Source organism: Xenopus laevis, chromosome 2S (genome assembly GCF_017654675.1).
Source record: "Xenopus laevis strain J_2021 chromosome 2S, Xenopus_laevis_v10.1, whole genome shotgun sequence".
Lineage (NCBI taxonomy): Eukaryota > Metazoa > Chordata > Amphibia > Anura > Pipidae > Xenopus > Xenopus laevis.
In genome coordinates, this window is record NC_054374.1 from 163,397,267 (window position 1) to 163,424,352 (window position 27,086).

The 27,086-nt window shown below is 43.9% G+C and overlaps 1 protein-coding gene across 3 annotated transcripts; it reads right to left on the minus strand.

Moving 5' to 3' along the window:
* Positions 1-26,712, minus strand: relt.S (RELT, TNF receptor S homeolog). Of its 3 annotated transcripts, XM_041584616.1 has the most exons (12): positions 26,561-26,679; positions 16,144-16,235; positions 12,707-12,790; positions 8,424-8,555; positions 7,977-8,155; positions 7,647-7,726; positions 5,833-6,090; positions 5,092-5,175; positions 4,699-4,780; positions 4,047-4,271; positions 3,678-3,858; positions 1-2,619 (listed from the first exon to the last, which is right to left on the minus strand). In XM_041584616.1, the coding sequence occupies exons 3-12, from the start codon at positions 12,749-12,751 to the stop codon at positions 2,608-2,610; spliced, it is 1,278 nt and encodes a 425-aa protein (XP_041440550.1). In that variant the 5' UTR covers positions 12,752-12,790; positions 16,144-16,235; positions 26,561-26,679; the 3' UTR covers positions 1-2,607. The 3 variants fall into 3 exon arrangements, with proteins under 3 accessions (XP_041440550.1, XP_018105884.1, XP_041440551.1); XM_018250395.2 differs by lacking the exon at positions 16,144-16,235 and having other exon boundaries at positions 26,561-26,712; XM_041584617.1 differs by lacking the exons at positions 16,144-16,235; positions 26,561-26,679 and adding an exon at positions 15,119-15,290.
* Positions 26,713-27,086: the final 374 nt, after the last annotated feature.

Here is a 27,086-nt window from a genome sequence, read left to right on the forward strand (position 1 = left end):
TTTATACACTTTATATCTTTAATTACAAATGTTTCTAAGAATAACAAAAAATTAAACAAATAATAAATAACAATATGTAAAAATGACAGATGATCACATACACCGGGGCCCGAAAATGCTTCCTGGTCTCCTGTACTGCTTTTACTTGTATGAGGCCTCAATCTCTTTTGCTACAAATCCCAGCATCCTTTGCCCCCAGGACTGGCAGTTGTAGTTCAACATGAAAAGCTGGAGCCTCACAGGTGACATTTATCTCCCCCTCAGACTGACTTTGAGCCTTCCTGCACCCAGGGGGCCCCTATGTGACCGCTGAGTATAAATAACAAATCAACACATAAATTACTGCAACATGTAGTGGTAACACCGCTGCTGAACCACAACTCCCAGCACCCTCCTACAACCAATGGCCGCTGCAGTTCAGAAACAGCTGATAAAATAAAAGCATCACTGGGACCAAATCAAGAACGAATAAAAGTTAAAAGCAGCCGTTTATCAGTAGTGATGTACAGTCGCTTCCCACGGTGCACGAAACTCCCAGGATAGCGAGTGGCTCCTCCCACTAAGGCCTGGGGACCCGGGTACCAACGAGCTGAACATTTTATTCCTGCCCAAATTCTGCCAAGTGATGCCAGGGACACTCGGGCGGAGGATCAGCAGCTCTGAAATCACTGGTTCTTGTTTACAGGACACAAGGGAAACTGCCATCTGTCACCTCAACCTCAGCAAACTGTCACCTCAGAATAAAATGGCTCATATCGTGTAAATAAGTGGAGTTTGGGTGGTGGAGGAGGAGATTTTCTTTATTTTACTTATAGTTCGGGATTCGGCCAGGATTTGGCCTTTTTCAGCAGGATTCAGATTTGGCCAAATCCTTCTGCCTGGTTGAACCGAATCCTAATTTGCATATACAAATTAGGGCAAGGAGGGAAATCGCATAACTTTTTGTCACAAAACCAGGAAGTAAAAAATGTTTTCCCCTTCCCTCCCCAGATTTGGGTTCGGTATTCGGCCGAATCTTTCAAGAAGGATTCGGGGGTTCGGCCGAATCCAAAAAAAGTGGATTCGGTGCATCCCTATTATAGACACTATTTTGTGCTTTCATGGGGGGGGGGGGGGGAGTCTATTTCCTGCTAATCGCATCCCTTCATCTCTAGCAAATCAATAGCAGCACAGTCTTGCTTTACGGCAGGGGTTTCAGACTCACACTCAGGATCAGAGCAATAGTCTCACGAGGGGGGAGGGGCAGAACAAAGAAACCAGTGAGCTTTTTAAATGGCAAAACAACATGAAATCTGAAGCGACGCTACATTAAATTAAGAAAAAAACGATATAAAGATATGATCAAATTGAGACAAAATCAACAAATATCAGTTGTGCTAATGCAAAATAGACGCAAAAAACATGCACTTTGCCCAGTGCACTTGGGAAGTAACCCCTAAATGCTCTACTGTGTTGCATGAGTGGGAGCTGCCACATTGCTCTTCTAGTGTGGGCGCCATGTAGTGGCCAGAAACTAATACGTAAGCCAATGGCTGGCGGCAGCTCTGGGCTGTAACAATTCAGGATTACAGAGACTGCGGTAAGTACAGACTGTCTGTTTCAAGGGGAAATTCACCTTTACATTAAAGGAGAAGGAAAGGCTAAAACTAAGTAACAGTAAGTAACAGACTTCCTGTTTTCAGCTTAAACCTCCAGGGCACGGGCTTGAGCATGCTCAGTTTGCTCCTCTCTCCCAATCCCTGCTGTAATCTGATTTTAGAGCTAGGAGTGAGCAGGGAGAGAATTAGGCAGGACATGATGTCACAGAAAGCTAATATGGCAGCTGCTATCCTAAACAAACAGCGCTGTTTACTCTGGTATGGTAAAACATTCTACAGAATAAATAGAGTGTTATAGTTTGTACTATTGTGGCTAATCCATTGGCAATAAACTGCCTTTGTAGCTTTCCTTCTCCTTTAAGTGTTAGTATGTTCTAGACTCAGTCCAAGGTGCCATATTATACCAACACTTGATTTGGTTTCCCCGAAATTAATAAAGCCTCCTAATAAGATGTAGTGGGCGCTTAGTAACCACTCCGTGTGGTTATTTGATAATAAAGGAGCTGGGAATGTAGCGGCACCAGGACAAGTAAATAAATGCACAATGTATAGAGCAGCTTTATCCAATCAGTGTGAGGCTTTGGTCCCTATTCCCCTGCGGCGGGAGATGGAGAGCGAGAGCTTCTTAATGAGGTCACAGATTCCGTAGTTTCCCGTAGCGCAATCTCCAAGTCCCTGTTCTTTTTGCTTCTCTGCTCAGTGACGGCCATTGTACCCACACACAGCCAGGCAGTTTTATTCACCAACCCTGAGAAATGTGACTCCAGTTTCACAAAACACCCCCTCGCCCCAATCCCAAAAAGCAACGTCTTCCTGGCGTAAATAATGCGCTCGTGTGCAAAATGTCTCTGAGATGCAAACAAAGCTGCGACGGACTCTTCTATGGGGAGTGGGGGAACGATCTGTGCGTTTCTTTAGGAGTCCTCCATTGACTTGAAGGGCAGGAGGGCCCTCCTATTGGCTGAGTGAGTTTGTGCAGGTGTTTGGGTGTCCAGAAGAAGGGGAGGAGTCAAATAACATCCTGTAGAGAGAGAGAGAGAACATAAGGGATGACAGTTTGGGGGTAGAGGAACCAGGTGCTGAGATTCATGATGGGTCAGCCATAATGTGGCTCTTACTTGGCTACTGTGCCCTCCCAGAACTCATTGGCCCCCAATTCACTTCTAATAACATTGCCGATGGCCAGGCAGGAGCACCAACATTAGCATTGGGCTGAATTAAGCTCTTGGGCTTTTCTCTCGAGAAATAAGCCATTAAAGTCAACCAACACAGTGCAAGGAAGACGAAGAGTGCAACTGGGAGGAACCATGATGCTCCTCAGGGGAAGTCATTAAGAGGACCACCAAGAGCCTTAAAGGATAAGTCAACCTTTAAAATAAGTGAATGTAAAATTGATGAGGGGGCTATTCTAAGCACTTTTGTAATTTACATTCATTATTTATTTTATTTTTATTCCAGGATATTAAGGGATACATGTACTGTTAATATGAATGAATTTTGTTACAACAGCGCCACCTGCTGGTCAGTTTCCCACCAGTCTGACCAACAAGTAGTCAAGGAAGTTGTCAGGAGAAAGAAAGAGGCTGATGTTCTTCTGATTAGGAAAGATGTGAGAAAGGTTTCTAATTTTATTCCTAAGCAGAAGAACATCAGCCTCTTTCTTTCTCCTGACAACTTCCTTGACTACTTGCTGGTCAGACTGGTGGGAAACTGACCAGCAGGTGGCGCTGTTGTAACAAAATTCATTCATATTAAAGGACCAGTAAAATCAAAAAAAATGTTTTAAAAAATTGATGTTTAGTAACGAATTTTTTTTTAATTTTTCTTGATGTTACTGGTCCTTTAACAGTACATGTATCCCTTAATACCTTGGAATAAAAACAAAATAAATAATGAATTTAAATGACAAAAGTGCTTATAATAGGCATCTCATCAATCTTACATTCACTTATTTTAAAGGTTTATTTATCCTTTAATTGGGATAAATACACAAGTCCCACAGGCAGTGCCTGGCACAAACACTGGCGCCAACCCCATTACAAAACCTTGTGCAGCAAAGGAGTCTGAGAAAGCGCTCACCTCTAACTTGCTGGTATCTTCCAAACTGCGGTTTTTGCCTCTGATGGTTTTGGATAGAAACGTGTGTTGCTCGGTGCGCTTGTCACAAGTGTCTCTAGGAGGCTCCGTGCTTCCCGGCTCACAAGGGTTTTTCACGTCTAGAGAACTTGGTTTCTGTTCAGGAATGCGAGCCACCCGGAACCTACAAGCCACACACTGGGTCAGTGATATGTAAATGGGGCAGGGCAATGAAGACCCAACCCACCCCCGCATATATTGGTAAATTGGGGCATCACTAGGCAGAGCACAATGGCCTGGGCATGGAGTAACCGTGTGTCACCCCCTGTCCTCAGAATCTAATGCCATTGAAGCCAAACAGGCAATAGTTACCTGCCCACAGCCAGAATGGTGCCCACCTTGCCCCCTGCTTTGGAGGCTTTAGTGGTGGGGGCTATGGTGTTGGCTGCAGATTCTGGATGCGCCGGGACATTAGTCCATTTCTTTTGGCTGCAACGGGAGCAGCAGGATCCGGAGCGAATTGCGAGTCCTTGTACCGTGTGCAGGTGGTACTGGTGTTTGCACATGTGGGGCATCTGGGGCAGGAGAAGCATCCGGCTGTACATTGCAACAATGGAAAATATGTCAGAGATGGATCCCTCCTCGTATGGGTTAGATCCCTCCTATGGTTTAGATCCCTGTTATTGGTTAGATCCCTCCTATGGGTTAGATGCCTGTTATGGGTTAGATCCCTGCTATAGACTAGATCCCTGTTATGAGTTAGATCCCTCCTATGGGTTAGATCCCTGTTATGGGTTAGATCCCTGCTATAGACTAGATCCCTGCCATAGACTAGATCCCTGTTATGGTTTAGATCCCTGCTATAGACTAGATCCCGGTTATGGGTTAGATCCATCCTATGGGTTAGATCCCTGCTATAGACTAGATCCCTGCATTAGACTAGATTCCTGCATTAGACTAGATCCCTGCTATAGACTAGATCCCTGTTATGGGTTAGATGCCCCAGTAGTGCCAGGAGTCTTACCTATCAGGGCCCTTGTCTAAGAATGTGGGCGGCTGTTTGCTCTGATATTCCTTCAGCAACTCCTCTAGAGCAGCTGCATTTTCTGGTTGGGGAGAAAGAGAGAACAGGTGAGAATTACAGTTCAGCTACCAGTGCTTTGGAGGGTACAAAGGGCAAGTGTAGGGCTGAGATTTGGCTCAATTGCCAATTGCTTCCCCACATTAATGAGCAAAACATTCAGTGACACATAAATCTATTCCTCCCTGGTGACAAATGGACTGTCTGGTTCTGTATCCGGTATCACAAGTGCAGTTCATTGGCCCAGACACTCTACAATAAATCACATGAGAGCCAACAAAAGGCTACTAGTCATTTCCCCAGTGGCCAGCGAGTAGCTACAATACCTTTACTTACCTTTCTTCTCAGAGATGAGCCGCACAAGCACCCCGATGGTGTCCTCATTACCATTCTCCTCCGACAAGCAGGGGTGGTTTATACCTGGTACAACAGGCAAAGTCACACAGTGAACCAAAAATTCATTTATAATAGTTTAAAATCTCCAAAAAACAAATATCACACAAATAAAGCCCCATGAACCCAAGGAGGATGAAGCAAAAACTGCTGATTTATGGGGCATCCAGAGATTTAGCTCATGTTCTTTCTCTGTTCAACCTCGGGGGTTGGAGGATTCCAGTACAGAAGAATTATTTTCCCTGGTATCCGAATACCAACTTCAGCCCCATCTTATTCCTACTGACAGTTTGATGATAAACCAGCAATGAGACAATGACGGAGGCAAATGAGAAAAACTCAAAGTGACCCTGAAGGGCAAATGACTTTCAGCACACGGATCTATAGGGAATGATGGATTTGTTGCTGCCATGGCTTCAGTTACCCTGGGGATTCACTAAGAAAACCAAGAATGATAAATATTATACATCTTATACATCGTCTCTGGGACAGGCCCATCATTCCCAGCTAAAAAGTGACTTATTTTTGTGCCGGAACAGCTTCCAGTGGGGATACAAAGGTCCCAGTGTAGGGACAGACCTGAAATTATCCAGCACCAAAGGCAACATAAAAGGTACAACATTAAGGTTTTATTTGCAGCAATGCTGGAAAACACTAGGTTAATAATTTTCCCCAATGACATACCATTCTTCTCCAGCGGGGGCGCCTGTTCCTCCAGCTCCTTCTGAGAGGTGCAGCGATAGCCTTTCTTCTTCAGTATGTTGCACAGGAAGATTCCCATCAGCCCCATCAGGCAGAAGACTGGGACAATGGCCAGCACTGAATACTGGGTGTTAGAGTCCCCTCGGATGCCCTTGCTGGTGGTATTCAGTGGCATCTTGGGGTCCCCTTTATTGGCCACATCTATGGTCCTGAGAGAACGAGAGCGCGGAGACCTGAGACCTGGAGAGGTCGGGACATAGAGCACAACAAGGAGAATCATTAAGGCAATAAATAATCACAGAGGAGGAGGAGCCGAGGGGACATTGGGGAAGGACATTTTGTTGCACAATAGTTTATAAAGGGTTAGGCTGTTTGGCTCTGCTATTGGCTCATGGGAAATTCCCAGCATCCTCCATGAAACAGAAAGCAGTTGTTGCTATTGACATTAGTGGGACAGAAGGGCAGCAGCATTAGCTCCTCACAGGTTACACACTGGGGGAAGAATGAAGAGGCACCAGAGGACACAGTAGTATCAGCACAAGGGAAGAAGGTGCCCCCCGACTGTATATGGAGTATGGGGGGTCTATGGCTGCAACTGCACATTATGAGGGTACGGGGGGCAGACTGAAAGTCATTATGGTGTAATTTGGGGGCAATGCTTTCAAGATACCCCTGAAATCCTAAGGAAAAGCAACTTGTGAATCAGAGAGAATCACTGGAACCTTCATTAAAGGTTTAGTGAAAAATAAAAACTGGGTAAATAGATAGTGTGTGCAAAATAAAAAAATGTATCTAATATAGTTAGTTAGGCAAAAATGTAATGTATAAAGACTGGAGTGACTGAATGTGTAACATAATAGCCTGGACACTACTTCCTGCTTTTCAGCTCTCTAACTCTGAGTTAGTCAGTGACTATAAGGGGGGCCACGTGGGACATAACTGTTCAGTGAGTTTGTAATTGATCCTCAGCATTCAGCTCAGATTCAAAAGCAACAGTTATGTCCCATGTGCCCCCCCCTCAAGTCACTGATTGGTTCCTGCCTGGTAACCAATCAGTGGAAATCAAGAGAGCTGAAAAGCAGGAAGTAGTGTTCTGGCTATTATGTTACACATCCAGTCACTCCAGCCTTTATACATTACATTTTTGCCTAAGTAACTATATTAGATACATTTTTTATTTTGCACAGCCTATTTAATTTACCCAGTTTTTATTATTTTAATACTGAACTGTTCCTTTAATGCAAAATGTATCTGGCCAATCAGAATGAAGTCATGGCCAGGCTCACTCCCTGGAGCTATAGGGTTGGGGCCGCACTAAGGAGACATCCCGGAAGGAAATGTAGAAGAAGAAAGAGAAATGAACCTGTTGTTAACCCTGTCATTGCCAGAACTGGAGCTTTTTTTTCTTCTATCTCCATATTCTACATGGCATTTCTATGTTATCTGATAAATATCTATATACTGTAAATATGATGGCACAGTATACGAGACAGGAGGTAATGGGCATGTAATCAAGGCCTTATTTTGTAGACAGTGAAAGGGTTAAACAGTACACCCCCCCCCAGGGGCCACGGAGCTTATCCTTATAAATGGTGACTAGTGATGTCATCAGTTATAAACAGTAGTGATGTCATTTTTGTCACATGACTCACTAAAAATAAAGTGGAATATTGGAAGTAACCTCGGAGTTCCATGGCCTTCTGCCTCGTACTTTTATAATTATAATATATAATATCCTCTTATATATCCTTATATATTACAATAGGGGGTACTTTATTCACTATATTATCTCTTACCTTCACAGCCGGTGGTGTTTATAGGTGCCAGCCAGCAGGGGAAGCAGGTACTGGCACTGTTAGTGACCAATGAGAAGTATCTGTGGGTGAGAGGGAGGAGCTATTAGCCAAGCCTGGAGCTGCCATACTGCCCACCTGTATAAATTGGGTTGTGATACACTGGGGCGTGAGCTGTTTGTGCAACCTCCAGCATCACCCCAACAGCTGAACATTTGGGGGCCTAATAAGACTATTTCAGAGCTACAGAATGTTGCTCAGTTGGAAAGTCTCCCCACAACCCCACAAAATGCAGTACCTGGGTGTTAAATATGGGTGTAAAAAAGTACCTACCCAGAGAGGCACTCGCCACAAATTGCATCTGCCTTGGGGGTCCCAACACTTATCAAGACTCTCCTGCGCTTATCACATTGTGTAATTGGGGTACAGAAAGACATTCCCAAGCGATTTGAGAACATTCCTGGGGCGCAATTCTGGCAGCTGACTCCTGCCCCTTTCCCAAATCCACAGGCCTGTTAAAGGTAAAGTAAAGATTAAATTTTGTCCATAACCTGTACAGAGAGATCCCATAAAACTATGGCAGCATAGGTATTCCCTGTACTAAGCACAATTCAGCAGGAACAGCCCCTAAGTTTGCTCATAGTCTGTACAGAGAGATCCCATAAAACTATGGCAGTATAGGTATTCCCTGTACTAAGCACAATTCAGCAGGAACAGCCCCTAAGTTTGCTCATAGTCTGTACAGAGAGATCCCATAAAACTGGTATGGGGGTCACTTACCCTATCTGGCTCCTTGCCCGAGGGGCACATAACACAAGGGATACACTCGTCATTTTCGGAGCTGTACTCTGCTTTGCCGCACTCTTGCTTCTCTGGCTGTTCTGTCTGGCACTCCCCGCTCCACACCAGCAGCTGGACACAAATAAAGAGTTTGTTGGTAAATGTCAGGCTGTGCCAGGAGAGGTGCCACATGAAATCTGCCCCGGGGTATCAGAGCATCAATATTCCAGGCATGACCAGTCAGTCAGTAAGAAATAAACAGAGTTTTATATTGGGCCCAAAGTCTACACAAAGCACCCAGGAAGCCTTTATATTGGGTTGAACAGGAGTCACTGTGGGTATCAGGTAATCATGGAAATATGCAAATGAAGCCTTTTTAAATCAAATGTTTTACCGCACTGAATCCCATTCATCCCAACAAAAATGTATTTCCAAGCTCTTTGCCTGGGGAGGGTGCAATTTCCCTTGGGCAGCAGAGCTCACCATCACCCCAAAAGAGAGACCGCAGCAGGAATAGTTGCCCTTTATGTGACAGGTTCAGGCTGGATATACTGGATATAAACATGGGGCACTCTTGAAATAGGAGAATGGGAGAGACAAGGGGTCCGGCTGAGGCAGAACCCCCCCCAAAACCACTGCAACAATATGTGAAGCCCCTCCAGCACCCTGGAAGTCTCTCCCAAAATACCCCCCTGTGTTCCATACTCCTCTGAGGAATCTGAAGGAATTTTTTTCCCCCTCTGAGGCAAATTGGAGAAGCATCAAATGGGGTATTTTTGCCTTCATCTGGATCAACTGACAGATAGGCAGGTTATATACAGACTTAATGTTGAAGTTGATGGACGTTTCTTTTTTCAACCTAACTTACTATGTTACTGTGTTACTTCAGTGAAAATATACTGTGCATACATATATATATATAGATAGATAATCTGATATATTTGCCCTTTAATTACACAATCACACAGCTGAGGTCGCACAGGGACGCATTCGTGCAGCGAGCGCATGGGGACAATACAAAGCAGCCGGTGCCAACGTCGCAGGAACAAATGAGGGTGGCACAGAGTCAGGAAAGTCCGTGATTAGTGCGGCATCAGGTTATGTTGCCAAATAGAGAGAGATCTTGTCTGAACACACAGGGACCCAATGTCACATTGAGCATTTTACAGGGAGACACTATGGCAGCTCCCACGTTCCCCTACATGTCAGTTATTCTGGGGGTGTTTAAGGGTCAATAGACTGATGTTGGGCTGCAGTACTTGTATCAGACTTGCCTGCAGTGTAACAGAGGCTGCCAGTAGGTGGCGCACCCCTCTCTCTCCTGCACTTTCAGCTGCAGTGACGTCACTATTGCAGAGGACACAATGGGCAGCGGCTTTACAATAAGTCTCAGTGATGCACAGCCATGCCATTGGTCTGTCCGATTGCCACGTAACAGTTATGTCTTATTGACACCCTAGCACTTTAAAGGGCAACTATTCCCTGCTCATTCTGTATATGCAACTATAGCCCCTATAACAACCCTGCTTAGCAGAGCATGATGGGAATTCTAGTCTAAAACAGCAGCTCTCTGACCTGACATTCCTTTACTGCATGTAGAAGGACCCCAACACCAGAGGGGATGCCTGGGAGAAAATGCAGCCCTCCAGCTGTTGCTGAACTGCAACTCAAACAAAGGGAACTAATAAATCACAACAACATTACTGAGTCTTCTCAGCTCCAAATAAAACCTATTTATTTTTTATGAGAATTCCTCTAAAATGAGCTTATTCTGCCCTCCCCCAATCTGCGGCTCTGCTTATACTGCTAACAGGCAGGGATTTGGGAAAGAATGGGGGCACTTTGGCTCCTCACACCTGCACCAGGCCTGGGGGCCCAAACAAACCCAAAACATCAGAACAGACTGCACAGGGACACAATGACACTGCAGGTTCTACACAAGGAAAATGTTTACATAACATTATTATTGTGCTCTGGCTGTTACTGAGGATGCTGGGAATTGTAGTTTGAGCAATGTCATGCAGCAGAGGTCCCTGAGCAGTGGGGATGCCAGAGAAGCACCAGGATCAGTAAGAAACTAAGGGTAATAATAGGCAGAACATATTTTGGCTTATTTTGAGTGGTCTCCATTCATAAGATGACATTTAGTGCAGAGAGATGTAACTGGCGTTTTAGCTAGTGGAGGAAAAGCCATTAATCTAAATGTCATTTCCCTTATCAGGACCAGACAATTGCAGCACAGAGACTGAAACACTGATTTTATTGGCTAAAAAGCAGCCAATAATTAAAACAAAACCAAAAACCTTCTAATAAATGAAATAAAATTCTAAGTAGTTTTCCACTATAGAGTCATTACACATTTTCACTGGTTTTTAAGTTATTTGTAAATGCAATTGCTCTTAACAGCAGTACCAGTCTGCTTATTTACTCCTCACTGCTGGTTCTGAGTCCTGAGACAATGTAGCAGATGGCAGCTGATTAACAGGAGGCAGAACAAGAGAGCAGAGGAGGGACAAACAAATACTGCCTGGCAGCCTGGTGTGTTGGTCGGGTACTGGGTGCAGACATTTATTTTTATTCATAAATAACGAAGAATAATTGGATAGTGGGAAGTTGCTTACAATTTGATTTTCTTTCATTAGAAAAATAAACCTTTTCGGAGGAATTTCCCTTTAATATGTTCCTGGATACACACTACAGTAAAAGCCTGTGATGACTCTTCTGCCATCAGCCACGGCACAACTCACACTGCTCACACTTTACTGCACTGCTGATCCCTCCAATGACTTGGCACAACCACCCCTGAATCACTGCTTTTACACAGTGTCATGACTCAGAACTGACAGTGTCAGCAGATACAAGGGAGTATTATTCTCTTTTTGGGAGGGGAAAATGCCCAAGAATGTGCCTGTGGATTATAATGATTCTGAGTGCTGCAGAGTCACACACATTCATATGGGAGTGGAAATGAGTTTTTATAGAAGTAACAGTGCAATATGCACATGGTTAATAAAGGATACCGACAGTTAATGAGGGACACTCATGGTTAATCAGGGACACTGACAGTTAATTCTGGACACTCACAGTTATTGAGGGACACCCACGGTTAACAAGGGCCACTCATGATTAATGAGGAATATTCAAAGCCAATGAAAGACAATTAATACTCATAGCAATGAGGGACACTCAGAGTTAATAAGGGATACTCACAGAAATGAGGGACACTCAGAGTTAATAAGGGATACTCACAGAAATGAGGGACACTCAGGCTTAATAAGGGATACTCACAGCCAATGAGGGACACTTAGGGTTAATAAGGGATACTCACAGCCAATGAGGGACACTCAAAGGTAATAAGCAATACTCACAGCAATGAGGGACACTCAGAGTTAATAAGGGATACTCACAGCCAATGAGGGACACTCAGAGTTAATAAGGGACACTCACAGCCAATGAGGGACACTCAGGGTTAATAAGGGATACTCACAGCCAATGAGGGACACTTAAAGGTAATAAGCGATACTCACAGCAATGAGGGACACTCAGAGTTAATAAGGGATACTCACAACCAATGAGGGACACTCAGAGTTAATAAGGCATACTCACAGCCAATGAGGGACACTCGCGATTAATAAGGGATACTCACAGCCAATGAAGGACACTCACAGTTAATAGGGATATTCACAGCCAATGAGGGACACTCGCGGTTAATAAGGGATACTCACAGCCAATAAGGGACACTCACGGTTAATAAGGGATACTCACAGCCAATGAGGGACACTCAGAGTTAATAAGGGATACTCACAACCAATGAGGGACACTCAGAGTTAATAAGGGATACTCACAACCAATGAGGGACACTCAGAGTTAATAAGGGATACTCACAGCCAATGAGGGACACTCAGAGTAAATAAGGGACACTCACAGCCAATGAGGGACACTCACGGTTAATAAGGGATACTCACAGCCAATGAAGGACACTCACGGTTAATAGGGATATTCACAGCCAATGAGGGACACTCACGGTTAATAGGGATATTCACAGCCAATGAGGGACACTCACGGTTAATAAGGGATACTCACAGCCAATAAGGGACACTCACGGTTAATAAGGGATACTCACAGCCAATGAGGGACACTCAGAGTAAATAAGGGACACTCACAGCCAATGAGGGACACTCACGGTTAATAAGGGATACTCACAGCCAATGAGGGACACTCAGGGTTATTAAGGCATACTCACAGCCAATGAGGGACACTCAGGGTTAATAAGGGATACTCACAGTTAATATGCAGACGACTGACAGATGACACTTGCTTGCCTCCATATTACAGACAGGGGCCGTACTGAGCTTTTGGGTAAGTGCCTGAGAGAGAACAAAGAGACGTTAGAATTAGCTCAGCCTGTTCTGTACATTATACACTCTCCCCCCCCCACGGAGTATTTATATAGAGCAGCGCTGTCCAACTGCCGGCCCACGACCCCCCCTTGTGTGGCCCCCACATAAAAGTCTGTCCCTATGTGTAAACTTTAACATGTATCAGTACTGATAAATTGGCCCCTGCAATTCAGACTGTAATTCCCTGTATTGTGTGACACCTCTATTGTTCACTCCCCTAGAGGCCTGTACTGTTCTACCTGAGACCCAGACTGAAACTGCCACATTGTTCACCTGTTCACACTTTATACAAAATGCTAATGAGGCACCAGCCCTGTGTCACTGTATGTAGTACATATTAGACTGCTCCTGATTCCTGTCTCCTACTCTGTTCTGTCTTCCCTATGCTCCCTGTGTGTCATACTCTGCCTGTCCAATTCTCCCTGTGTGTGTCATACTTTTGTTTCCCTATACTACCTGTATGTGTCATACTCTTCCTGCCCTATGCTCCCTGTGTTTGCCCTACTCTGCCTGTGGAACATAAGCCTGGTATTTGTTCTGGGGTTTTGAAAATTATTGTTAGGGGCTCCTATGATGTTAAATCATGTGCTGGGTGAGCTGTGTTATCCACAGAAGACAGTGGAGGAACTACGGGGGGAGCAGTAGGTGCAATTGTACCAGGGCCCGCACCCCCTGCAAGCCTGCAGAATGGCCAATTCTTTTCATTTTTTTTTTATAGTTTTTGAATGATGTGCTTTCCTCTTCTGACTCTTTGCAGCTTTCAAATGGGGGGGTCACTGACCCTATCTAAAAAACAAATGCTCTGTAAGGCTACAAATGTATTGTTATTGCTACTTTTTATTCCTCCTCTTTCTATTCAGGCCTCTCCTATTCATATTCCAGTCTCTTATTCAAATCAATGCATGGTTCATAGGGTAATTTGGACCCTAGCAACCAGATGGCCGAAATTGCAAACTGGAGAGTTGCTGAATAAAAAGCTAAATAACTCAAAAAACACAAATAATAAAAATTGTCTCAGAATATCCCTCTCTACATCATACTAACAGTTAATTTAACCCAAATACACAGGGCTGGCATATTCAAATGAAGCGCTATTATATTTTATCTCTGAGCCAAAAACACAACTCAGCTTCCAGACCCCATGACATCACTCCTGACATCACAGAAAGGCCCAGAGCAGTGTTTCCTGGTGCTCAGAAGCCAGTGCAGTCTGCGGCACACGTGTGTCTGTAACATGTCAGGAGGGAGCGAATACTCCTCGTCACACGCCTGCCTACAAATACATTTGCTACAAATCTCATCTCCCCCGTCTGTCATGTTCCTGCTCAGCGTCTCTCTTGTTCGTCCAATTGCCCCATATGAGAATAATAATGTAATCGATCCAATCACACGGTGGTTACATAAACCTTAATTAAATGCAGAGGAAAAGGAATATCAATTTCAAATCCAATTAATGACAAGACTTGTTTTCTCCTAAAGTAAAAGCAGAGAGACAGGGTTAATGTGCATGAGAAATGGGATCCTTGAAGGCAAATGGATTACCCCCGGGCAATTAGTGAAGGGCGGGACAAATCAGTTGAAGGATCTCGTCTGTATTTGCACGGAGAGCTCCAGTGGGGCCGTAGGGTTGTCACCTGCTCGGTATTTTACTGGCCTGGCCGCTAAATATTAAGATTAATCCCAATGTTATTAATAGGGGAAATGAATAAAAATATAGGAAGAATGCCGGTATTTTGTTCAAGAAAGGGTGGCGACCCTAGGGGGCCGGGGGCAATAGGTTTAATGGTCAGTCAGAGATTTGCATTGGAATTAATCCAAGTTACCCCCTTGTTAGAGAGACTCTTCACTGCAAAGCTTTTGTATGGTAAAGCCAGGGAAACAGGAAGGTGACAAGGAAGGTTTAGTATAAACAAAATGGCCGCCTCCTTTGTGACCTCCTGAGGTAAATCCAAGATGGCCGCTGAAGGCTTCAAATGGCAGAGCACAGCTCTAGAACTAAAGGTAATATGTGTTCATGGCATCCTTATTGAGGCCTAGTGAGACTTTATCAGTCGTTAAACTGTCTGGCCCTGGATCACAATCATAGGCTCCTATTCATTCTCTCACTGGGGCAGGACTGTACCAATGGGCCCAATTATTTCCCCCTTTAGTCATCAATATAGTTCAGACTAGTGGCGATGGGGAAGGTGGTGACATAAAGGATCTGCAGGGATTTGCCGGGAAGGGTTCGATAATAGATTTGGGCAGAAATATTATAAAGTTACCGGTAATCACTAGTGCATCTGTAATACTGACCCCCGGCCTTGGCTGGCGTTGTTCTAGTCATGCCTCTTACACTCTGGCTACACCGCCGATATACTGGTTTTATACTGGCCATGCGGGAGGGTCCGTTTCGAACCAGTCAGGCTTTTACACCTGCTGTCCTGTTCGAAAATACAGAAGTCTTAAAACTGGGCAAGCCTGTTACCTGGCGCTGTGGCCAATCACGGGCTGCCATGTCACAGTCCCGCCCCTTTGCATCACAGGCCCGCCCCTTCACATCGCGGTCCCGCCCCTTCATGTCACTGACTTGCCCTTTATGTCACTGGCCTCGCCGCTGACATCACGGGTACCACCTCCTCCCCAGATTCTGAATGTAGGAAAGGTGGCAACCCTACCATACGGCCATATACATGTATGGGAAACCCACTATCCAGAAAGCTCCAAATTACCGGATCCAAACTAATTACTTGATCTCAACTAAGATATAATTAATCCTTAATGGAAGCAGAACCAGCCTGTTGGGTTTATTTCATGTTTACATAGTTAATGTTTACTCATAGTACAAGTTGATCCAGGGACTGGTCCCATTGCATTTTGGAGTCGGGAAGGAATTTTACCCCCTCTGAGGCAAATTGGAGAGACTTCAGATGAGGTTTTTTTTGCCTTCCTCTGGATCAACTGGCAGTTAGGCAGGTTATATATAGACTTAAGGTTGAATCTAATATTCATTTCAAGGGCACAAATGCTGAGAATTAGAAATCCATTGGGTATTTTTCTCTATTAGAATTCAGGATAAAGAATGTCAGCCCAACAGACACAGACTGCACTGCCGGGGATACTGGTGCCAAATCCGCTGGAGACTTGGCAGGACCCTGCTTGTACCCTGAGCCCAATTACACTGGTTATTAACCCCAGGGGGCACCTTCAGTGATGCAGCCAGTGTGAGAGGTAAAATTAGCAGCTGCCTTTGACTCCAGCTCTATATTTAGAGACAATGTTGGCATTTGCGCCGTCTCATCACCTGAATGGGAGCGAGTTTAGACAAAGCCCTGACTCACCTGGGAAGCTGAAACTCAGATCTCTAATTTCTGGTAGAGTCTCTGTTTCTCTTGCGGCACATGTATCAGGGGAAATGACTGCCTAAGTAGACCTTTAAAATAGATGAATGTAGAATTGAGCAATTTTGTAATGTACATTCATTATTCATTTTGTTTTTATTCCAAGATATTAAGGGATACATGTACTGTTAATATGAATGAATTGTGTTACAACAGCGCCACCTGCTGGTCAGTTTCCCACCAGTCTGACCAGCAAGTAGTCAAGGAAGTTGTCAGGAGAAAGAAAGAGGCTGATGTTCTTCTGCTTAGGAATAAAATTAGAAACCTCTCACATCTTTCCTAAGCAGAAGAACATCAGCCTCTTTCTTTCTCCTGACAACTTCCTTGACTACTTGCTGGTCAGACTGGTGGGAAACTGACCAGCAAAAGTATTGTTTTTTCCCCTATATTTCCTATATTGTTCATTAGACCAATACAATAATCTGGCCTCTAAGAGTGCTGTTTCATTGCAATATATTAATATAAAATGACTATAAGGCAGCACCCACACATGGAAATACATACACTGGTGCCAGGGTTAAGTGATATATAAATCCATATAAATAAGAGTATGTTTGCACTTCAGAACACATTGAACATGTTTATGCTGCTATAAAATAATGATGTGAGTGTCTGTGTAATTTAAGAACCTTTTATCAGCAGGTAAGTATTCTTATACGAATAGTAATATCCACCAACTGAAGTAAGTCAGGGCACACTGCAAACAGAACTTGCATCCCCTCTTCAAGTTAACCAGTTCAGATATGACCAGTAAATAGAAATACTTAATTAAAACATAACTTTCAATAGTAATTGTAAGTAAAATCACGCAGCCAAGCAAACCAAACATATTACTCCTTCTAATTAAGGTAGTATGGGACCATGTCCCTAAAAACAACACCTTGAAAACTTTAGGCATAAAGTAGTAGGTGCTATTGTTGAACAGTTGCTGCCAAAATCGGTTTACATGTTGCAGCTGTTGTCCATCCAGTAACCGTAATAGGTTTAAACCTATTTCCCTCCCTTCCGACTATTCCCCAGCAAAATCCTGCCTGTCTACGTGGGGAACGTGTGGGAGCTAGTCACCCATCATACACCTATGCCGGCCGCCCTTCGCGTTTCGCGTTTTGCGCGGCTTCCTCAAGGGCATAAGTACCGGGCGCGTGTCCTCTTCAAGTTTAAAATGGGTTTAAACCTATTACGGTTACTGGATAGACCGTTTTTAAGGTGTTGCTTTTAGGGACATGGTCCCATACAACCTTAATTAGAATGAGTAATATGTTTGCTTAGCAGCGTGATTTTACTATTAAAAGTTATGTTTTGATTACGTTTTTTTTATATTTACTGGTCCTATCTGAACTGGTTAGCTTGAAGTTCAGAGGGGATGCAAGTTCTGGTTGCAGTGTGCCCTGACTTACTTCAGTTGGTGGATTTATGCTGCTATAAAACACCCAAAATAAATAGACATTTAACCACAAAAAACATCCATGGCCAATTACACAAGGCTGCTGATGCTCACAATCCCCAGACTCTGATTTTATGGGTAACTTAAACGAGACCTGTCACCCAGACACAAAAATCTGTATAATAAAAGTCCTTTTCAAATTAAACATGAAATCCAATTTCTATTTTTCATTAAAGCTTTCATAGCTGCTGTAAGCTCATTCACAAATCTCAGCTGTCAATCAAATATTGTCTGCCCCTCCTCTATGCCTTAGGCAGACAATTACTTTCACTTTCCATTCAGCACTTCCTACATGTCACTGCTCTCCCCACATTCCCCCCAATCTCTTCACCATTTAATTGTGTAGCCAGGACATGGGGATGGACATCAGGTCCCCCATTCTGGTGCACAAACAAGATTCTGAGATGATACAAGACTTGTCTTAATAACAGTGTCCCACAGAATGGCTCCTGCCTGCTTGTTATAATTATGAATTCCCAGACTGAAGGAAACAAGATTCATATAATTTAAACAGTGTAATTAAAGTTCATTTTGCTTGACTAATGTGATAAAATAGGATTTTGAATAATTTTTTTGGGTGACGGGTCCCCTTTAATGTATTTAAAGATTTTAAATTCTTGGTACTTAGGGGACAGAACAAAGCGGAAAGAGACTTATTATGATGATGACAATTATCTCTATTCCCTGATATTGTTGCTAATTATTCAATGTATGGGGCTCACGGTGTGGTCCTGATGTCACAGACAATGGATCAAGACAAGAGGTTTTATAAAAATAAGGAAAAGCAGGTTTGTAGGTGCACAACACAGCCCCAGTGTTGACAATCTGCACTTGCTATGGGAATTGAATGAGGAAGATGAAATTCTGAAGTCACTTTCTTGCATTTAATCTAAATAATGAGGAACCAGGAACCTTATATACATGTTTGGGCTGAGCCGGATAGACGGGTACAAGGAGGCAGCGTTGCTCTGAGGTCAGTAATGTTGTTATGAATAGGTACAAGGAGAATGTGACTGATCACAGTCTGGTTGGGAGGGATTCCCATATGTCCTGCAGTGTATTGTGTGTATTATGTGTATTGTGTGTATTATGTGTATGTAGCAAGGCTTCCTGATGACTTCTGATTGTTATTGTAGGAAGTCATTGTTATTCCCAAGAGGTTCTGCTGCAGCTGACATAATCCAGGTCCATAAAACAGGAGGGTGACGTCTGCAGTCTGCTCATATTATTATTATGATTATAGCAGGAGAGTTAGAGGTAGGTGTGGGTATATGGCCCTGCTGTTTCTTGTATCACATTGTGGAGCACGAGGCTCTGCCGCAGTCTGTTCATTTTCAAGGGTTTTGCTATTAATTCAGCAGAGCAGAGCATCAAATGTACCGTACTCTGTGTTCTGCACTTCTGTGTCTGACCTCTGTGTTACAGCTCTCCTCCCCGCCTGTGTCTTCTCATTAAGCACTGAAGCCTGCATCCAACCAGCATCCAACCAGCATCCAACCAGCATCCAACCAGCATCCCACCAGCATTCCACCAGCACCCAACCTGCATCCCACCAGCACCCAACCTGCCTCCCACCAGCACCCAACCTGCACCCCACCAGCATCCAACCTGCATCCCACCAGCACCCAACCTGCATCCCACCAGCACCCAACCTGCATCCCACCAGCATCTCACCAGCACCCAATCTGCATCCCACCAGCACTCAACCTGCATCCCACCAGCACCCAACCTGCATCCCACCAGCACCCAACCTGCATCCCACCAGCACCCAACCTGCATCCCACCAGAATCCAACCTGCCTCCCACCAGCACCCAACCTGCATCCCACCAGCACCCAACCTGCATCCCACCAGCACCCAACCTGCATCCCACCAGCATCCCACCAGCACCCAACCTGCATCCCACCAGCAGCCAACCTGCATCCCACCAGCACCCAACCTGCATCCCACCAGCATCCCACCAGCACCCAACCTGCATCCCACCAGCACCCAACCTGCATCCCACCAGCATCCCACCAGCACCCAACCTGCATCCCACCAGCAGCCAACCTGCATCCCACCAGCACCCAACCAGCATCCCACCAGCATCCCACCAGCACCCAACCTGTATCTAACCTGCATCCCACCTGCACTCTGTAATCTGATGCTGGTGCAGAGCCTGGAATTGCTCTGTCACTACAGTAAAACCGAAGGACAGAACCAAGGGCTCTGCTAGTGATACTCAGCTTGTGACTGGAATTTAATTCCCAGGCTTTTGTCCCAGAACCCAACTAGACTCTAGACTGCAACTGCTTCTTGTGACAATTTTATTGCTGCCCCCCCCCACCCCCTTCAGCGCAGGTTTTAATGCACAGCTGCAGCAGAGCGAATCTCAGAGACTCAGTGAAAGTGTCAGAAAATGCAAATATCAGCGCCAGACCCATTGCCCAATTAAACCACTAACTTTGAGTTCTGACCAATCAGAAGAGATGCCCTGCCTTAAACACAATGAGCCTCATTCAAAACATCCCCGGATGCATTTGATTCATCAAAACTGTATATCTCTGTAGTTATATGGGTATATTGTATCCTGAATGGTATTAACTCAATGTATGGAGAAATGTTTAAAAAGAATATCATTTTATAGATGTTTTGGCCTCTAATTTATGAAAGTGATTCTTTGTACCCCAATGTTTTTTATACAGTAAATCTGTAACCTTGTTATGAGCTAAGGGGACCCAGTCTGAAGGTCAGTTAGGGGGAGATTTGGGGTGAGTGTTTATTTGTACCCTGAGTACCCCTGGAACTATAGCAGGGTGACACCCCAATGTTTCTATATATCTGTAACCTTGTTATGAGCTAAGGGGGCCCAGTCTGAAGGCCAGTTAGGGGGAGATTTGGGGTGAGTGATTATTTGTGCCCTGGGTACCCCTGGAACTATAGCAGGGTGACTGTTACCCCAATGTTTCTATATATCTGTAACCTTGTTATGAGCTAAGGGGGCCCAGTCTGAAGGTCAGTTAGGGGGAGATTTGGGGTGAGTGATTATTTGTGCCCTGGGTACCCCTGGAACTATAGCAGGGTGACTGTTACCCCAATGTTTCTATATATCTGTAACCTTGTTATGACCTAAGGGGGCCCAGTCTGAAGGCCAGTTAGGGGGAGATTTGGGGTGAGTGATTATTTGTACCCTGGGTACCCCTGGAACTATAGCAGGGTGACACCCCAATGTTTCTATATATCTGTAACCTTGTTATGAGCTAAGGGGGCCCAGCCTGAAGGTCAGTTAGGGGGAGATTTGGGGTGAGTGTTCATTTGTACCCTGGGTACCCCTGGAACTATAGCAGGGTGACTGTTACCCCAATGTTTCTATATATCTGTAACCTTGTTATGAGCTAAGGGGGCCCAGTCTGAAGGTCAGTTAGGGGGAGATTTGGGGTGAGTGCTTATTTGTACCCTGGGTACCCCTGGAACTATAGCAGGGTGACTGTTACCCCAATGTTTCTATATATCTGTAACCTTGTTATGAGCTAAGGGGGCCCAGTCTGAAGGTCAGTTAGGGGGAGATTTGGGGTGAGTGCTTATTTGTACCCTGGGTACCCCTGGAACTATAGCAGGGTGACACCCCAATGTTTCTATATATCTGTAACCTTGTTATGAGCTAAGGGGGCCCAGTCTGAAGGTCAGTTAGGGGGGAGATTTGGGGTGAGTGTTTATTTGTACCCTGGGTACCCCTGGAACTATAGCAGGGTGACTGTTACCCCCAATGTTTCTATATATCTGTAACCTTGTTATGAGCTAAGGGGGCCCAGTCTGAAGGTCAGTTAGGAGGAGATTTGGGGTGAGTGCTTATTTGTACCCTGGGTACCCCTGGAACTATAGCAGGGTGACACCCCAATGTTTCTATAGATCTGTAACCTTGTTATGAGCTAAGGGGGCCCAGTCTGAAGGTCAGTTAGGGGGGAGATTTGGGGTGAGTGCTTATTTGTACCCTGGGTACCCCTGGAACTATAGCAGGGTGACACCCCAATGTTTCTATAGATCTGTAACCTTGTTATGAGCTAAGGGGGCCCAGTCTGAAGGTCAGTTAGGGGGAGATTTGGGGTGAGTCTAGAGTCCTAGAAGTGACAGTGTTAGAATAATGGTACAATACACCTCTATGAAGGGCAAAGGACAAGAGGTGGCAAGTGCAGGTTTCTATAATGGGCCGTGTCGATGTCTCATTCACTTTTATTTAATTTCCCCCTTTGAAGCAATTGTTGTTTTCCCGGCAGAATCAGAGGAACACAAAGTACAGGCTTGGGGATTTATGGGGATTAACTCTAAATAGTCTCCAACTTGAACAATCATTCACAACTCACTATTAATCATAATTTCCACATTGCCTGAATCCTGGGTAATTGAGCCCAACAGCAACGTGAGCATTTCTATTATTTCCCAACAAGAGCTCGATGCCCGGCCAAAGCTCTATATTTAGCTTTACAGCTAATGGTTCACAGACAGAGGCTGCGGCCATATTGTTCCCAGGAGGTTTTGGACTATGGCGCCTGAATATTCTGCAGTGCGGTACAACATAACGACAGGGGAAGAAATATACTGAGCGCTAATTCCTAGGGATATTGGGTTAAAAGGGGAAGTCACTAGTCACCCCTAAAATAAGTCCCACTCATGTGCCAAGCCTTAGAAATGCCAGTCCCAAGACCAACTGCACAGATGCAAGAATACAGCTGTCTGTTGGGGGGTATATATATATATATCACACTATAGTACAAGAATGATACAAGGGGAAGGGCAGTCAGGTCCCATCTGTGGGGGGATTCCATACACTGGGGGTGAATGGAAGTGGAAGATTCCGATGTATTTAGAAGGGACCTTAAATTAATACCCTGACACATTTCCAGCCATTCAGCTGTTGGGAAGAAACACTCCCTGCACCCCCCCCCCTCCGGCCGGCCAATCAGGAGCTGGGAATGTCCCCCTTGTGAGATAGGAAGGAATGTGCAACTGCTGATCCCAAACCCACGACATTATTCTGTAACATACGCTCATTCCCAGTCCTATATCAAGGGGTGGGATACGTCAGCACAATGCAGTCATTGAAATGAATTGCGATTTTAGTCCACCCCTGTCCACATTACCCTAAACCAGTAATTTGGGAGCATTCCTTTAGTATGGCATCACATGACTGCCCTAAAGACACAGGTAGGGAATGATGGAGACAGTAGGGCAATGTATAGTTAAAGGGGAACTATCGCAAAAATGAAAATGTAATATAAGCTTCATCATACTGAAATAAGAAACTTGCTAAATACAATCAATTAAACATTCTGCATTGTTGATTAAATAATCACATTTATCTTCACTATCCCTCTCTCATTATCTGTTTCTCTTCATTCTGTCTTCATTCAAGAGTTGGGTGTCAGATGAATGAGCCAATATATATATATATATAGGGGGCTCCTTTTGCCTAGAAGATGTATTAGAGCTCACTCTATTAAACTCACCAGACATCATGTCTCTCTACATGAAGGATTTGTGCTTAATACATCTGCTAGGTAAGGATAGCTATAAGATATATTGGATGTAACTGTCAGTGAATATCCGACACCCAACTGCTGCATGAAGACAGAATGAAGAATGAAGAGAAACAGATGCCGAGTGAGGGACAGTGAACATAAATTTGATTAATTCCGAATTTTTAATTGATTGTATTTAGAAAACGTCTTCAGTATATTAAATTTTCATGTTGTCGATCGTTCCCCTTTAAACTGCAACTCCCTGCACCCATTGACAACTGAACATTTTGTTCCAACCTGGTCTCTGGCTAAACGTGGCCGGTTGAGTTACATGCGGTGAATCTACAGCTCAGGTTTAATACAGTAATGGGCTCATTAATCTAAATATAACAGCAGCGTTGCAACCCAGAGTCTTATTGGCTCAGTCCTTTCCTTTATAATTCATTATTATATGAATTATTAGCTCACAGGACTCCCTGTTCTTATACAACCCCCACACCCGGGGTAATACAGACCCGCTCTTATCTCCCGGCTGCAGGGACCTGGGCCTGAGGTGGCAGATGATAGAAGTTCAGAGAAAACAGACCAGTTATCTCCAAATTCTCTGCTACCAGGAACCTGCCTGAATGTTACGCACGAGTGTCACTGCCGATAAATGCTTTTATTTCTGCCCTACCAGCTGTGTAGTTCATAAAGGGCAAGTAAACATATATTTATATGTCCATGATGTGGAAATCTACTTACCCCACACATTAGAGAAGGAAGGGGTTGTTCACCTTTAAATTAACTGTTAGTATGATGTAGAGAGGGATATTCGGAGACAATCTGCAATTGGTTTTCATTTTTTATTATTTGTGGTTTTTGAGTTATTTAGCTTTTTATTCAACAGCTCTCCAGTTTGCAAGTCCAGCACTCTGGTTGCTAGGGTCCATATTCCCCTAGCAACCATGTATTGATTTGAACAAGAGACTGGAATATGAATAGGAGAGACCTGAATAGAAAGATGAGGAATAAAAAGTAACAATAACAATACATTTGTAGCCTTACAGAACATTTGTTTTTTTAGAAGGGTCAGTGACCCCCATTTGAAAGTTGGAGAGAGTCAGAAGAAGAAGGCAAATAATTAAAAAAAACTATAAAAACTATAAAAAAATAAACAATGAAGAACAATTGAAAAGTTGCTTAGAATTACCCATTCTATAATATACTACAATTTAACTAATACATGCTTTTGTATTTTTAACTAATGTTTTGTTGATTTTTTTTAAAACTCACATTTTAGTTTTGTTATTTTTATATATATATATATATATATATATATATATATATATATAGATATATAGATATAGAGATATAGAGATATAGAGATATAGAGATATAGATATAGATATAGATATAGATATAGATATAGATATATATATATATATATATATATATACACACACACACACCCATAGACTGGGGTGAATTGTGAGTTCTTTCTCTTTTTCTCATTATTCACTTTTGTTACTGAACTATCACGGTAGTGCCTTTACCCTAATTGGTGTTTTGCACCATATTCAGATTTTTGCAAACCAGGAATTCCTATGATTTGGGACTGGTCACATTACAAGGGCAGGGCCCATCTGCTTTATTAACACCACAAATGCTCTGGCATTTCCTATTGGTCCACAGATATATATCAGCCACGTGGGAGGCTATTACTGGCAATGAATGGACTCCTGGAATGTCAGCTCTGCCCCCGACCCCAGAGTGAAATTAGAGAACTTTTTATTATTATTATTATTATTATTATGTATTTATATAGACTTTCCCAGGGTCTGCTGTATGTATCACACACTATTATTATTATTATTATTATTAATAATGTGCCACCAACATATTGGGATTAATGTGACTAATTGTCTCCATGTGCTGAGGGGTGTCCTAACTGCACTGTTCTGATTGGTCAGCCCAAGGAGCACATTGTATAGAGACTTTTATACTGCAACTCCCAGCTTCACTCCCAGAATCCCTCTCAGTAGGTTGGTGAAGAAGAGGAATTTGTATTCCTACTGAGATTTACAATAGATTCTAAATGAGTGGGGAGGGGACATGGAAACAAATGTCACCTCCAGTCTGGGTATATCTGTATATTCATGAGAAATGTATTAACCCTATGAGCAATATCAGCTGCAGAAAATGGAAACAGAAGCCAAAAAAGGTGATTTTTTTTTTAACCTTTGTCCTATAGCTTTTGTTGCACCTGCTATTGGCCAGTTGAGGATTGTGGGAGATGTAGTTCAGCCTCCATGTAAAGCAGCGTGAGACTCTTCTCCTAACACCCAGGCCATTGGGCACCCGAGGCTCCAGGCCAATGACAAACACGGGAGGAGAGTGAGTTGGTGTTGGTGTTGGTGTTGAAGTGTTGGTTGTGAGAGGGTTAATGAAGTGTTAGATATTTACTGGTCGGGATAAAGAGAAGGAAGTGGAAGTTGTACATCCTGTTCCCGGAGCCTAAAGATTTGCTCATTGTTCTGAATGGGGAATATAAAATAGTCCTGGGAACGTTTTGCAAAATCACCTCAATGGGACTGAAATGAATAAGTGATTTTGCTAATTTTTGAATATTCAGCTGAATCTTTAGCAGAGAATTGAATATAACACCAATTCCAAAAATCCTAGCACCCCCCCCCTACAACCAGCGCAGAATCAAACTGCCCCTCATTGGCCCTGGCAAGAGAGTGGGAATAGTCTATATGAGAACTATTAATAATGATTACACAGCTAAATATAAGGAACAGAGGAGCCTGCTCCCAAGAGCTTGCAATCTAAACACACACACAGTCCCATAGTAAAAGAATGAAGGTCAAGTCTTGAAAGAGATGGGAGGCCACATTTAATTCAGTGACACTGCCCAAAGCTCTGCCAGGGGTGCTGGGAGTCTGAGCTGTGCAGGTACTGGGAGTTGTTGATGAGAACCATTTATAATGAATGTTTATTGGAAAGCTGATTAGAATTATATTTTCTTTTACTGCGCAACTTGTTCTGGTGCAGTTTCCCTTTACAATGAGCCAAATGTTCTATTTAGTGATTGAGAGAAATGAGTCCAATCCTGAAGCTGCAGCTGAACTACAACTCCCATCACTCCCTGAACCCTCCAGCCCAGGCCAACAGAACTCCCAGCACCCCTGAACAAGGGAAGGAAATGAGGAATGAGGAGGGGCTGGGAGTTGGAGCAGCTGGTGCCTGGGGGGGCACTGATTTAATGTTGGGGGACTTGGCTGCACTGGGGGCTGAATAACAGACACACCGACACTTCTCCTCACTGCCCCTCACACAGCGACCCCCCCGACCCCTGTCCCACCTCCCCCAATGTCTCAGACCCCCATCAGTCTCCCGGGAGTCACATTCCTGCGCTAAAGGAAACACAATGTTACCTGGAATGTCACCCGGGGAGACTCCACCACCTCACGTGACTCCTCCGCAGCCTCCGCTCTCTGATCTGATCTCAGTCTCAGTCTCAGTCTCAGAGTCACTTCTGCTTCTTCTTCTGCGCTGGGATCTCACCGGCTCTTCCACTGGCTCTAGCCACGCCCCCTGCTGACAGCGACACCTCGTGTTTATCAGCGGTACTGCAGCTACTGCTACTTCCCTTATTATACACTAACTATACACTAACTATACACTCTCTATACACTAACTATACAGTCTCTATACACTAACTATACAATCTCTATACAATCTCTATACACTAACTATACAGTCTCTATACACTAACTATACAATCTCTATACAATCTCTATACACTAACTATACAATCTCTATACACTAACTATACAGTCTCTATACAATCTCTATACACTAACTATACAATCTCTATACAATCTCTATACACTAACTATACAATCTCTATACACTAACTATACAATCTCTATACAATCTCTATACACTAACTATACAATC